The sequence below is a fragment of the Erithacus rubecula genome (assembly GCF_903797595.1).
Source record: "Erithacus rubecula genome assembly, chromosome: Z".
Lineage (NCBI taxonomy): Eukaryota > Metazoa > Chordata > Aves > Passeriformes > Muscicapidae > Erithacus > Erithacus rubecula.
In genome coordinates this window covers 25,712,283-25,728,450 of record NC_136661.1, presented here as the reverse complement: position 1 = coordinate 25,728,450, position 16,168 = coordinate 25,712,283, and the positions used below count along the sequence as shown (strand labels likewise).

Sequence of the window (16,168 nt, the reverse complement as noted above, 5' to 3'; positions counted from 1 at the left end):
TTCACTGATAGAATCTCTCTGGAAAATTCCTCTGGTTCCACTGTTTGACTGTTTGACCAGCTCATAGTCAAAAATGTTTCCTGTATAACTAATCAGAATTTTCTGAGTTGTGACTTTTCCCTGTTGTCACTTGCATGGCTGATGATGACTTCCAAGAAGTCTCATTCCCTCTTCTCTGCACCCTCTCCTAAGGAAGCTGAAGCAAGATCCATGCTGAGCCATCTCTTCTTAAGACTGAATGCACCCAGCTTTCTCAGCCTCTTGCTTCAGTCCCATGGCTGTCCTGGCTGCCTCTGCCAGACTTCCTAGTTTGTCAGTGTTGTCCATGCACTGTGGAGTCCCAAACAGGACACAGCATTTATGGACACAGCTAGCTCACTGAGCTAACTGAGAGGGAACTGTCATTTCAGCACTCTGATGACCACAGTTGTATGATTATGGCCCAGTAAGATGTCCAGTTAGTCCATCACACAGGCACATCACCTGGACATCCCCTTCCTTTTGGGCAAAACTGCCTTCAGCCCTGCTTGTCCTGCTACATGAGATCAGTTCAACCCAGCTGAAGGACCCTGGCATTTCCCTTTGCTGAACCTAAAAAGGATACTGCCAAATCATTTTCCCAACCTGTTAAAGTCCCTTGAATACTCTGCCCTGTTCTCCACCTCACTGACTGTTTCCCCAAGCCCCCAAACCTGCTGAAGGTGCAGTCCTGCTGCCCAGGCTGTTGATGTTAAGCAGCTAACCACTACGAACTGGCTGCCAGCTGGACTGAAGACAAGCCTTGAAGGCTGGTGTTCCAGCCAACTTTTCACTTGCTCACCTGAGAACTGAGTTTCACTGATCAGATTTAGTAAGACAAATAGCATATAGGCAAATAAGAGGTAGAGGGCAATAGGAAAATTAAGAACAATCTATCTATCACACAAAAACCTGTGGGTTTGGGCTTTTTTTAATCCAGCCTAATTAGTTGTGTGCAACCAACATCACTTAACAAGACTTAGTATAGGGAAAACTAAACATATCAGCAAAAACTGAAGTTGAACCAGTGTCTAGCTCCTTAAGTAACCCTGTGATGGCTGAATATTTCTCAGTTCAGAAGCATTGTCTATGAGCCATGCTGAAACAACATGTCTATGAGCCATGTTTGTGAAGCAACACAAAGTTGTAATTCCAACTTCAGTGTAAAATGTACAGATGCCCAAGGAATTATTTAAAGTAATGCATTGATCTGAGATTTATACAAAAATATGTACAATTGAGTAAACCCACATGTTTTAAGATGCATTTTAGGGAGATTACTAAAGTAATATGCTATCACTGTGCTACAGTGAACTATGTTTCAGCACCGTGCAGTGAGAAAATCCTGCTTAAGAAAGAGTTAATTATCAGTGAAGGAAGTCTTGGAAATACAATGGGGATATATGCTAATTGTGTGTCCCTGGTAACTTGATAGTGTGCCAATCCATGATGAGAAGAGTGGGCATATAAAGACTGGAAGCCTCTTGCTTAGAGTTTTGACTTTACAATCGAATAAGAGATATTTAGAAATCATTTCACGTGACAGTGGAATGAGGCAGCTGGATTTTAAGAAACTAATACCAAAGTAATAAAAACCTTGTTAACATGGGAGAAAATATTCAATTGCTAATATGAGACAAGGCTGGCACACTGTCAACATGCTGCATCCACAGAAAATGAGATGTATCTCTGCAAAAAAAGACAATCTATGGACTCAGAAGTGGCCAACACAGCCTCAAGGGGATTGTTCAAAGTTTGAAAATATTACCAGAGCTAGAGACAGAAAACAAGAAAAGGAATTCATCAGGAATTTACTGAGGCTGTAAGGCTGCACAGACATAAAGCAGAGGGATCAAGAAATACCAACTAAATGTATATTAAAAACAAACACACACAAAAAACCAAGCCAAAACAAAAATATAACAACAACAAAAAACTGTTTTAAATCTTTTTACATATTTTTAGGCATGTAAGTCTTTTGAGGGAAAAGAAGCACTCAGGAACAAGCAAATATATAAAGATGATTAAATCAATAACATTCCCAAAAATGTTCAAGCTACTACTAATTTTAAAATATATTATGAGAAAAAAATAAAGGGAGTGAAAATTGGCAAGTAGAGGATAATGAAGACCCTGTTGATGTATAATACCTGCCTATATAAAGCTGATGAAAAGAAACTACCAGGGGAAAAAAAAAGAAGCAAAGTCTTTAGTCTGAAGGATATATATTTCAGGGCTAAAGGGAATTAGTTAATGAATTTATGAAGTGACTGGTAATTATTTATGAAAAGTCATAGAGAACTGGGGTGATACAAATGACAGCAAATTAATTAGATTGCAGGTGTTAGAAGACAGTATGAGACTAGAGACATTGCAGATGATCTAGAGAAGCAAGAAACGTGAAAAAAGAATAGATACATTTATCCCTGGAAAAAAGAAGAAGCTTTTCCATAGTGTGGCAATTTAAATCCTGACACCAATGGAAAGAACCTGGAGCAGCAAAGAATCTCAAAAAAAACCAAAACAAAATTAAAAAAGCCCAAAAATAAAACTAGATGTAAGCTTGCAAGGCTACACCAAAGCAATTATAAATGTCTCCTAAATGGTAATGTTAATTATACTATTTTCAATTTGGCTAGCTTGGTACAAGAATGATTTAAAGTAGATCAAAGAATCATTTGAGAAAACTCAAATAGCCATATATTTCTGTTTGAAAAACAGACAACAAAAACATTATGAAAGTGGGGAAATACAACAGTCTGTATTTTAGAAGTGTAAACATTGAGAATAAAAAAAAGATTGTTGAGGCTGGTTCAAGCAGCAATGGAATGAAAGTAAGCAATAGGAAATCTAGGTTGATAATCATAAAAGAGATCTTTATGACTTGAATAATGGTAATATTCATAAGACTTAACATTTATATAGTACTTCACATCTTCAAAGCACTTCACTAATATTAACTAATTGCTCTATTCAATTGTAGGGAAGAGTCTTCCCTCAAGGGAAGAAGTTCCAGATCCTGAATCCCTAAGAAGCTACATCAGAAAAACTACTGAAAAACAAACACTATCTAGAGAAATCAGCCCCTGGGAAAGTACAGGGCTAAAATGAGCTAAAATAATTTTCCTTCTCTGGCTTTTTCTTTTGCATATGAAAAAGGAAACCCTGCACACTACACAACACCATGTAGATGTTATGCCCAACAAGAAAAAAAGAAGGGGGAAAGAGTTCTTTCTTTGGTTTCAATGCAGAGGTATTTCAGGAAGTGTTCATAGAGAGGAATACTTTAAACAAAAATGCAAAGAATTGCCCAATATTGCACAGTGCAATAGACATAAGTTTCCCATCCCCACAACAAAATTTTCAAGAGCAGAAAGGAAGAGAAACATGCATTTCTGCACTCCAGCTCTTTTTAACTAGACAAGTTGTTAGCTTTTAGTACACGTTGACATAGCTGCTGGTGACACCAATAAAAACAATTTACTGCTGAAAGGATCTAAGACTTCAGGATTGCTTCAACTGCTTAAAGTTTTGCTGGTAATACTAAAAAAAAGTTTGACTACAAGATACAAACACCTGCTAAAGCACAGGAATAAAAACTAAGGAGCAAGCAGAAACAGAAGACAAAATCAACAATGAGGGAATAAAAATTGATTTCCTAAGTTGATCCAGTAAGTTTCTACCCTGAAAAGAGAGCAGAAGTGACCCTATCCACTCCACAAGGTAAAGGGACTGTGTTAACAATGCTCTTCTACCCATTACTAACCATTGTCAGGAAGTGTATTTGTTAGGAAATCACCCTTCCCAAACCTACTGTTGTCACAGAAAATGAGCAGTCCTGTGGGCAGGAAAGCCTTCTGCCATTCCAGGATGAGGAAAGCTTCCCATTAATAATTTTAAACCTGACACAAGTGCCTGTGTTGCTCTGGAGGGACACTACTGCTGACACAGAGACCACTCTTGGTGGTGCAGCAAGCCCAAGGGCTCATTTCAGCACTCACTGCACAAAGGTGTGCTGGGATAGAGCCACCACCCTGGAGAACATACAGCTTAAATAGAACAGGCATGTCAATGATATAGGCATGAGAAAAAATAAACCTCTGTATCAACAGGTCAGGATCTAATGGTTGAGAAGTTTTCAGCTGAACATGTTTCTGTACACAGCAGTGCTGTGTTCTGACCAAAAGGCCACCTTCAGGTATGTGGCTAAATGACACTGAGTTCCATGCTTCAGGATATCACCTTGTGGATTTCATTCACCTCTCATACTGTATTAAGCCAGAAATCCCATGTCAGCAGCAGATGGGAATATCCAGCAAAAGGATGGACAGAGCCAACTAAGTCCAAGCTGCCCAGAATTAAAAATCTTGACATTGTGTCCTGGTGATCTCTTAAGATGGAAAAAACACTTTACAAGTATGTACGTGTGCTTGCTAAATGAGTCCAAATATATAACAGAAGGAAGCCAGTTTAAAAGGCACTAAATACAGAAGACTTGAACTTCAGTGATTAGTGCTAGGTAATTTGCCTTGTGATAAACAACCATTCAAATCAGTAATAGACCTGAGGTTGTTCCACAGCTTGAAAGCATTCCTCTGAACTTTATCAGCTATCACAGCAGTGCCAATGTTTGTAAGTGAAATTTTGCCAGGCAGCTCTAATCCATAAAAGCCAGCAATCTAAGTAAGTGCTTGCAAAAGATGCCCACCATCTTCAGAGGTCATGCTGACCACTACAATCACTAAATCAACATAGGTGCAGCTCAGCTGCTATGTACAAAAGCCAGATGCAGCTGGTAACCTCTTCTCAGTCTTACGAAATTAAATTAATGAATGAAGAAGAGGGCAGGTTGGATATTTTACCCTGAATCTATGGAAAATAAATTACTTTTGGGGACTACTGCCATCAAAAGAACAAAACCCATCATCCAGCTGTGAAAAATCCTAGTTTCATCACTGCAGCATAGAGAAGGAGGGAGGCAGAAGGAAGAGGAAAAGAGAAGAAAAAAAAAAATGATAGCTGAAAAAAAACATAAAGAAAACCATCAGTGAAAATTGCCCCTGAAACTTTGCAGAATTGTAACGGCTTTCTCTTGCTTAAATTGATTGGTGTAGCAATGTTATAAAATGACTATTAGGATTCATTGTGCACAACAGAAAGTGTGAAATGTCAGCAGATTATACAGCAAAAGTAATGGGTCCTGAACCCCTGTTAGTCAAAAATGATTTTGTTTCAAATTAGAAATTGATTTTTTTGGACACAAGCCCTTTACAGGCTTCCAACTTTTGTAGCTGTGCCTTGGAAGAGATTAACCTCAGCCACTGTTTGGGTCCAGGCTGATGATACCCTTTTGAAAGTTTCTTCACAGGGACTGCTTTTTAATGTTGGTATGGTCTTAACCAATAACACAAGTTATTTGTTCCTTTGAGAACTGCACCACATTTCTTCTCATTTTGCCATTTTCTTTATTTTTATGCTGACATATACAGCAAACTGGCTGACAAGTTAAAATAAAAAAAATAGAAAAAAAAAGCCAGTTCATAATTGAACCAAGGATTATGTTCAAGGCTAAGCAGTGAAACATCCAAGTTGCTTTTGTTCCCAACCTTTTCTCTTTGTAAGAGAAAAAGATTGCATCTCTGCTTCTTAAGTGGAGGCACTAAGCCAAGGGCAGGATAGATTCTAGCAGTACAGTCATCCCTGTGTGGCAAAATAGCAGGTTGTGATGGTGAAGTTGTCACTCAAGAAGGAAAAGAATGCAAAGATTACATTTAAAGAGCAAACCCCACTTCACTTACTCTCACTGTCTTTTGGGAAAGTTAAAAAACAAATCACTGAAGGAGTTTCCTGTGATTAAGGGGCTACTTGTTTCTCTTCCATCACTAAAAGCAGACAGGATCACCACTTGTTATTTAAAATATTTTTTACTTTTTTAAATAGAGCTACCACCTTCTCTTAAGTTGTTTCAAACACCTGCAAACCTCTTCCTTTAATTGTGCATTTTACTGATATACTTTTGAACACACCAGCACACTCATGGCCCTGTAACACAGAATGCTCCCCCTTACCTTTCCTGGACCTGGTGCCTTCCCTCTTGGTCTGCATTAGAGGGCTGTGCCCATCATCCACGTTTGCACCAAAGCCAACCATTTTCTTCCCTGAACTGCTCCCACGACTGCTCCCTGGTTTTCTGGAGTTTTTGCTCACTGGAGGAGTCCTCAGTAAATAATCTTCACATTTCACCACCGGGACACTGGGAGGAAAGAAAGATTGCACTGTTATGTGATGCATTCAGCCCATGAACATCCAGCTCTCTACCCAGCTTTTACTCTCCAGAAGCATAAACATCATGCTGCTGGTTGAGCTCCTGTTGAATCCGTTTATAATTTCTGAAAGCAAGATGCCTAAGGCTTGAAGAGCTACCAACCCACTTTATCAGGAGTCTTTGGTTATCAGCAGCCAGAAGCACCCTGACAGCTGTATGTGGAGTTTTGCAGCATTGGGCACATTTCCTAAAGCATTAGGTCCTGTATTTCTCTAGTGGTTAGCACAGCACCAGTGGGATGAAGACATGCAAATGCAGATGAAGACAGACTTTGTACAGCACAATGGGCCTAAAAGTAATTTTAAAAATATTCACTTTGCTAGAATGAAGAGGAAACAAGACTATGTGAAGAGAGATCTGAAATTTTAGTTTGCAAAAGGGAAGCAGATCACAGAATCACAGAATCATTTTTATTGGAAAAGACTTTTGAAATCATCTGAGTACTGCTGCCAAGGCCAATGCTAAACCATATCCCCAAGTGCCACATCTACACGTTTTTTTAAAAGCCTCCAGGGACTGTGAGAAGCTGATTCAAGAAGAAAATGGATGAAAATATAGGAGACATAGAGGTGAGAATGATGAACAGAGGTACTTTTAAATAGAATAGAGAATGTATGAACAAACTGGTGGAAGAGAATCTGGTGTGGAAGTGCAGTACTTTGAGTAAAATAAGAAAAGAGAAACTTGACCAGAACCATTATGATTCAAGATGAACTTCAACACTCGATCATAAACACTGCATGGACAGAGGCAGGAGGGAAATCTGGTGATGGGGAGCAACCACGACCTCAAGCTCTGCAGACACAGATATCTTAAAATGTTCTGGGCAGACACGAGGCTATGAAGACCCATGTTTCTCTCAGTAAAGGAAAGCTACTTTCAAATCCTGCTTTCTGGGGAATAACTACTGCTTCAAATGACAATACCCAACATATGTAAGTCATTAGTCCTTGTCATAAAAGGCCCCTTTATAAAATAAATTAAAAATATAAAAATAGTATCTTCGTATTATCCACATGAAATAATACAATTTATCCCAAGATTGTATTTAATCTACTTGCAATCATGGAAGCAACAAACAGCTTTCTTAAGTTATTAGAAGATTAAACAAATCTTAACAGCTGGATTCTGTGATCCTAGAGGTCTTTTCCAATTTAAACCATATTATATTTCTATGATAAATATTTTTCCTGTTTAAGCACCAATTTTACATTGGCAACCCAAAGACTGTCACTGAACTTTTATTAGTTAGGATACAGCTTCATGGAGGTTGAATCACAAGAATCTTTTACCTAAAAGCTTCCACTGACTGAAGTTACTGCAGATCTGAGAAAAAAGCAGGAAATGATAGCTAAATTAAAAGTTTCCCATCAAAGTGCTGTATAAGACATTGTTTAATAGGGCCCACTGAGCCTGTTGGACAATTAGTATTACTCCTGTATTATTAATGCAGAACAGTATATAATGGCTTATGACCTATAATAACTGACTGAAGTGTTGGATATAACTTCTCCAAATAACCTCCGTTTACTTTAGGGCTTCTAACTGTGTGACCACTAATAAAACTGCAAAGTGTTTTTAAAATTTATGGTGGACTAAATTAGTATCTTATTTGAATTATATGAAATTATTAACCTACTAATTCCTGCAACTACAAGAGCACCAAGAGGTGGTTTTGGATCCTAGCAACTGCTTAAAGAGGCTTAAAGGTGTAATATTTGACCAGATTTCTCTGATAAAACAGGACCTGATATTCCATTTGCCTGTACTTGGTATGATTAACAGCATTTTAAAAAACAATAGGTTGTCATAATTTGGATGCTTTTTGAGTTGTTTAAAGCACATTTGATTATAACCTACAGTCCTCATGTGAAGACAGTGACCTTTGGCTTGCAGGTAAAGAGGTGATTACTCAACTGGTTCTGCATGCTCCATCTTCTACATGGTGCAGTTACCTCTAGAATCCTGAGTTCTGTTTTAAATACTGCAGTGGAAGAGGCAATTCAAACAGAAGCAGGCACCAAGAAGAAATTACATAAGATAAGGTACAATAAATAAAAAAGAGCAAGTGTATTTGCATTTATAACCTCAATAAACAACTAGAGTCTCATTATTTAGTATATAATAGGAGACTTTAGCTCACGCTAAAGTTTTGCTCAAGTAAAAGATTTGGGACAGAATCCCAAATCTTAAAATGACACCTAATCTGAAAGGTGTGCAGACCAAGAAGGGAAAGGGATAATGCAGAGAGAGAAAGAAATTCAGTAATTAACTATCTACCACAATTAAACAAAGAAAACATAAGGAAAAAAAATCTGTTTCAGAACATAATTACTCATTCACCTCTGGAATAATTAGTAAAACGAATGATGTGATTATTGAAACATGGAAATTTAAACTCAACATATGGTCAAAAGGAATCAGCTATTTATATCTGGAGAGATTTAGCAGCAAAAGACGTTCTTGTCTATTTTCTAATCCGGCTACCCATCATGTCACTCAAAGGCACCATGGTTAGTAGGACTTCCTGCAGTTACCACAATATCCATTGAATTTTCACGGCACTGCTTGAAACTACCCCACAGAGAAGACCGTCTAAATAAGGACTTTATTAACCTACCTACCCTGCATACCAGGACAGGAGATGTAGTGTGACCAGAAAAGAAGAGTCTCAGCACTGCTGCCTCATTAAGAATATCCAAGTACATCATGACCAAAGGAAAACACACCCTGAACATTCCTTCCATCCTGTCTGAGCCTCATATCGCGATATCCCTGCTGAGCGCGAACGGCAAATTTTAAATGTCATTCAGGACCCATTGAATACTGCTAGTATTTGCATTCCTTAAAAAGTAGAAAAACATTAACCTTTTGTTTTATTGAATTAAAATGCCATGGAAATGCTGATGTAGTCTTCAGAGACTGAAATACTTTTACCAAGAAGAATAGCTGTCATTTATTAGACACAAAGAACAATTACTTGATAGGATGCTTTCTGACAAAAAGCAGATTGGTATTCTCATCATAGAAAAGGCATTGTAAAAAAACCCGGCACAGACCTCTGAGACTTGAATAATTTAAAGCTGCATTTGGTGCAATTTGAATTTTTCTTTAGGGAGGCAAAGTTAAATACCTTTAATTTGTTCTAATTATTTCAAATTTGCAAGTTAATTATGGCTGATCATTAAATAACAAAAAGGACTATCGTCTCCATAGAGTTTTACCTCCTACCCTCTGCATTACTTAAGCTAGATTTTAGTATGCATGAATTAACTTTCTAAATAATCACACGGTTTGACTAAATGGCTCAGTAAAATGAGCTCTGATCCTCACAATAAGCATTAATGGACATTAGAAAGGCTATTGGGACCCATGTTACTTACATTATAAGTATTTTTAATGGGGTCTTATTTACTAATCTTTATGTACTGTTCAAGTTAGGGCATCATATAGATACATTATTCTGCTTTAATAGAGGAAAGTCAGTTCTACAAGATACTAAAATAAATGTCCACTTAGAGCCAACTAAATTCATTTTTAAACTAATGCAGGAAAACTCAGATAGAATATAACTTGTTTTAGCTGCCGATCCTGATGAATCAGTCCAACATAATGGCAGCCTTGTTCTGCAAATGGAGTTTTGCAGATCTGTTGAATCACTAAGCAACCCAAAGCAGCTCAGGCTCTTGCCAGAGTCGTGCTTACTTACTACCAGCATTGATTTACCTCGCCCACGAGGCTTCCTCTCTTCCCTGCTCCACACCCAGCACTCAGCTGACTGGATTCCCAGTCTTCAATCCCAGACTTGGATGCTCACCTTTCACTGAATTCTGATCTTTCTGTGCATTTTTCAATGTGGATCAGCAGCATTCAGAGAACAAATTAATGTTGTAACTACTCAGAAACCCAAAACACGAGGCAATTCATGCCTCCACTATGTATGTTCAACAGATGGCTGCCTTAATGGTACCCTACTGCACTCTGCTGAGGCAAGGGCTTGTGAGTTTAACCATCATCAAACTAACAGATTGCCGTGGTAGGTTAGCTCCAAAAGCAAACATGTTGAAATGTTATTTTCCTGTTCCGTAATTTCTGTTTTAAAAATAAAATAATTAACAGTTCATGTGTGCAATCTGCTGCAATTACATCAGGCCAAGAATGCATAACACTTAATGATGCAAAACTGGTGATAAGTAGACAACCCAAGCAATACGTTTTTGTAGCTGGAACCTGAATTGCCATTTCAGATGCAGTTTGACAAACAGGCTGAAAATTGCTTCCTCCCCTGCCACTTTGGCTGGGAATATTTTCCAGCCAGATCAGTTTCCAGAGTCAGCTCAGTATAAAGCAACAGCACTACAAGCAATGGGACAAAAGAGAAGATGTCAGGACCTTCTTTTCAGCAAGGGTCCAAATTTAGATCAGTTCACATCAAGCTTGTTATCAAACTTTTGAAAATCACCCGGTCCAAAGCGGGGCTGCTTGGGAGGTTGTTTGTCTGCATAGCAAATGAAAAAATATTGGTAGGGAGAAAAGAAGCCCTGTAGACTTTGGATGCATGCATCTGAAAACAAATGGTAGTGGTCTACTGAAAACCCACAACTTTTCCAGTCCCCTCAAGTGAAGCTGAGGAGAAACACATCAGAATATACAAGCCAGCAGAGCAGCACACAGGAAAGAGAAGAGAGATTGATCCACTTGCTACTGCTTTGTGCAGGGTGTACAAATCCACAGGGCAGATGAGCAGAGCTGCTAAGGAAATAAGAGAGTTGCATGGGAGGAGGAGAAGCACAATGTGAACTTCAGGGCAATCTTTCATCACTGAATGGCATCATCCTTCCCTTCCTAAAAAATGGTTTTTCAGCTTGAAGTTTTTCCTCCCTTTAAGAAGCAGGAAAAAGTCCTTTTCTAATACAGACCTTGCAGACCATATTCAAGCTCAGAGTGAGATTTCATGGGCCAATTATGAAACTTGGCATTTTGAGGCTTATGCTAGATGCATCAGCATGTTAATGGCACTGCTGGGATCCAGTGAATGTCAATAAGAAACAGCTGCTTTCCTTTCTAGAGAGCATGTGCATTTAAAGCTTTGAGATCTCAGAACCAGAGAATAATTTTGATTAGAAGGAATCTTATAAAGGTCTCCCATTCCAATCCCCCTGCAATGAGCATGGACATCTTCAACTAAAACAGATTGCTCAGAGCCTATACAAAATGACCCTGAGTGTTTCCAAGCCTGGGATATTTGCCACCTTTCTGGGCAACCTGTACCACTGTTCCACAGTGAAACATTTCTTCATCATATCTAACTTGAATCTATCCATTAAGCTGAAAAGTGTGATGACTTGTCCTATAGCTACAGACCCTGTTCAAAAGTTTGTCTCTAGCCCTCTTAAAAGACCACTTTAACCATTGAAAATGTGCAGTCAGGTTTCCCCAACACCTTCTCTCCTCCAGCTGTCTTCAAAACCATGTCCATCTCCCTTCTCAGATATTTTTTAGGCAAAAGGCAGGGACAGGTAGGGAAACACTTCAACAGTCGGTGAGAGTTCTGGAACTGAAATATAAATATTATCAAATCTGCTTGTAATAAAAGGATTTCTCATCACAGAAAATAGACAGTGATTGCCTACAATCTACATGTTATTATGCAGACAATATATTGCTGAGCTGTCATGCAGAGATTTCATCTCTTACAGCACTCTTCAGCCTCAATGCCCTTGAATCTAGTAATGCCCATTGTTGTGTCAGGTTTAGCTGTTGTTTTCTGGGTTTCCCCCCACCCCCCATTGAGCTCTCTCTCACCTACTGCATTTAGTTTACTTTTCTCTCATCTTGGAGGACATACACTGGTACCTATGCTAAAATTTTTGTCAATATCTGAAGCTGTTCCAAGGTACAGCAATCCATAGCACAGCTTCCCCAGACCACTCTGTCAGGGACGAGTTCCTTCCCCATTCCCTCAGTGGCTGGTGCTCAGATATGTAATTCCAACAGCAAGAATTGAGGCCATATATGCTCTTAATTAGCAACGACCTATTAGATCATACCAGCCATAGGTGAAACCCTAGCCCCACTGAATCAATCAAAATACTGTCTTTATTTTCAATGAAGTCAGGATTTCACTTAATATACATGGTTAGAGGTCTATTTGTAGCAAGTATTAAGCTAAATTTAAGCTAGAATTATAATCATGCCTTCCCTTTGAAGCACTTTCCTTCCTCTGGTCTAAGTTCACTACATTTCAACTCCCTACCAGCACCTTTCCAACATATCTGAGTTTTCCTAATAAACAGCAAAATTACAGCTGTGATTACTTTTCTATCTTTTCTGAATTTGGAGAAAATTCTAGCATAAAGGTTTTCAGACAGTCACAGAGAAATGACCACAGAAAACAGACTGGCCAAGCTTTAGCAGGGCAAAATTCTGTGACTGTGTGTTTGGCCTTTCTTACAGAGCAGAGCAGCTGTCGTTCCAGCAAACTCTGCTGTCAGCCTTCACAAAAGAAAGTCATGTAAATGTCAAGTCACAGGTATAAAAACAATCCTTCCAAACAGTGTCTGTATATCTGAAAAGTCTGCCTCGCTGTCACCAGTCAAAGCACCGTGAGGAATGATGCAAAACCCTGTTTAGGACAAAGTTTTTGAACTAAATCTAAACTTCTTCAGTGCATCAGGCAGCATCACTCTCTCCTTCAGAAGGAGAATCACATGCTCTTCTGCAAAGTGCATGCCAGTCTTAGTGCCTTATCCAGCATCACTAGTGTCTGGCTGAGAGCCAGCCCCAGTCACAAGATACCCATCGAAATGCCATATGCAAGCCATCTCCTGAACAAACATGCCCCAAATTGGATTGCAATTTGGTTGTGATAAAGGCATACAAGAACAACACATCATCTCTTCTCAACTTGACTCATCCAGAACTAAAGGTTTCACAGTGGATGGGCTGCATTTCAAAACAGGCTGTGGCAGAGATGGGTCTGGGGTGCAGGTAACCACCTTTTGTCTTGCTTTGCTAAGACTATTAGTACACAAGCACTCTCTCTTCTACAGAAGTTTCCAGACAGGCTGATAGATGTTGATAACAGCAGCTCTCAGTAAATGAGCAGCAATTGCAAAAGTCCTTTTCCTGATCATGGATCACATTTTGGAGCAATTATTTGCTAAGGGTAACTGACGAGACAGCAGTGGAGGGACAACTAAGAGTAGGACAGTAGATAAAAGTTTTTCAGTATGCCCCACTATTAAGATTTCTGAAGAAATTGCTCATTAGAGAAACAGATCACTCTTCAAGATCACACTTTTTTGTGCAGGTACTAAGAACTAGATATCCACAGAAAATCTGGAGTTTTGGAGGATCAGAACAATTGAAAAGGACACAGCAACTACAGTTGCTTCTGTTCATTGACAAAGTTACACTCGATTGATGATGAGTTTCAATGTTTAAGTTACCAGTAGGACAAATTTTCATACCTGATTTCAAAGTGAGAAAATGAAGGAATGAAGTTTCAGATTTCTCACACCAATAAAAGCTAAAATTAATAACAACTAAACTTGGCAAACAGACATATCCCCAAGGATCCTGAGGTGACTTTCTGGGTCACTGACAGCTCTCCTGATATCAGAATATGTCACAGGGAAAGTCTTTCATAAATGCACCAAATTCCATAATAAACACAGTTAGATGTTTTATACTGTCTATTCTTCTCAGGTTGCAGAATCTGATTTCTCTAAACAGGAACTATTACCACTGAAAACAAAACAGAAACACCCTTGCAGGACCCATATTTTGACATGAAATTTCTGTTCTCTTTAATCACCTTTATCTATACCACAGGATGATTGAATCTAATCATGTTAAGAACAGGTTACAAAAGTTTTTTAGGGTTATAGTCTGTTAGTGTCAAAGTCTTACAAATCCTGGGACTAGTGAATCAGAAAGTTGCAGTGCTTGACTTATTCCAAAAAGCCATTTGGCTCCTCTGCCAAATACAAATCTGAAATGGATTTTGATTTTTGTTTTATAATGATAAAAACAATCATGTTAGAATTTTTCCAGGTGTGTAACTACAAGTGCACATGGCATCCTAAATATTCTCATACTACAGCATCTTTTAAAATGGTGTCATACACTACCCAAGATCAGTTAGAAACACTCTTCCTGATGCATCTTCACACTTCATTGGCCTTTTTTCCAAGATTAAATCACATCTGTAGGACATGGTCACTCTATGATTAAAGAGTATATTAATGATTTACCACTACACTAGAACTCATCCATATTATATTGCTTAGTAAAATGAAAACACTGAGATTGTTTATTGATCTGCTTTAAAAAAAAATCCTATAGCCTGAAAAGAAGTAAATAGAGAAGTTGAGACTTTGGACTTTACTCTGATTAGTAGATTACCATGCCCAACAGATGCAGATTTGACAAGATAGCTCCTGGTAAAGATTTAAAATAACAATTTTAGCCATTTCAGTTGCCTTAAATTCACTGAAGTTACATATTTCACAGAGTATGTTTGATGGCTAGTGACTGTAAAATCAAGTATTTATTGCAAGAGCAATACAGACTTAGATGCCTAAATAATGGCATACAACTATAAAAACCATGGCCTGGGCCCCACAGAAAAACCAACACACTAAAGATTTCCTTTCAGTGCATATATTTTATGTGAATTTGACAGCACCACCAAATATTGACTCAACCAGAATGTTTACAGATTTAACATGTTTTTGCACTTGTATTTAGAAAATATTCAGATATAATAGAATTTAAACCAGATGGAAACCACTGTCTCACTAAAAGGCACATACCACTGAGACAGGTGTTGGCATTGCTCTGATGTCCAGTATCAAGAGGAAGAACAAAAGGGAAGAGATCCTGACACAAGGCTGTTTGCTGTGAAGCTTTGGGCTCCAGGCTGCCAGTTCCCAGCCCCTGGAAGCCCTTCTGGTCCAGCCACAAGTGATTTTTGCCATCTTAGAGCTACTGCTACTGATCTTTGGGTGTGACAGTCTATCTTTGCATGCGTTTGTTACAAACTGGTAACACCTGTCCAGAGCAGATGCCATGAGTGCCACTCTGACACTGTGACATGGGCTCAAGGATTTGCATTATTTGTGCTGCAAAACCATCCCAGCCCTACTGAGCCCTCAGCTGGTATACAAACTTAGCCCATATCTCAGAGACACGGTTTGCTCAAAAAGGATGCAAAGCTGTAAATGGAGACTAAGGGAATATAGAGTTAAAAAGAAAAGAAGGATTAACTATGCATTGATCAAACAGAAGGGCATGTAGTTACACAAAGAGGTGAAGGTTGGCACTATTGACAGAAGACACTTGCAAATTGTTTTGCTTCAAATTCTTGTGCATGCTAGAAGCCACACGAAAGTGTTTCCACAAAGGACAGCTGATGATTTGTCACTGCAGTTACCCCCTGGATCACCAATGAAATCTTTTGAGTATGGTTTAGATTTTAGGTGGATTTACTAGAGACCTTCTTTGTGATCAGTGTGAAAAAAAGAATAAATTTAAAACACACCAAATTAAGATTAACAGTGGGGAGAGGAAAAGAGCACTCTTTAAATCTTAGGACAAAAAAAAAAAAGTTCCAAGTGATAGAATGTAAAACAAAAAAGACATTGTCAGAACACAAAGATGGAGGCAGAAGTCACCATGACATGACCCAGTGGTATGTAGTAGCAGCATATGGCTGAAAGTTTATCCAACACACAAAAAAACTCTTGAGTGCCTCATAACTGGTGGAGTAAAGAAGAGGTGGTGGCAGAGAAAATAAAATAAGGAATACCTTTATAACTT

At 38.6% G+C, this 16,168-nt stretch overlaps 1 protein-coding gene across 1 annotated transcript in view; it reads right to left on the bottom strand.

Moving 5' to 3' along the window:
* LOC306814524 (protein hinderin-like) overlaps nucleotides 1-16,168 on the bottom strand; it is a gene marked incomplete at its 5' end in the record, with an annotated part of 123,590 nt that overhangs the window by 30,891 nt on the left and 76,531 nt on the right. The window contains one exon of the mRNA XM_079330658.1: nucleotides 6,087-6,271. Within this exon, the coding sequence (XP_079186784.1) occupies nucleotides 6,087-6,271 (185 nt within the window). The remainder of the gene's footprint in view (nucleotides 1-6,086; nucleotides 6,272-16,168) is intronic.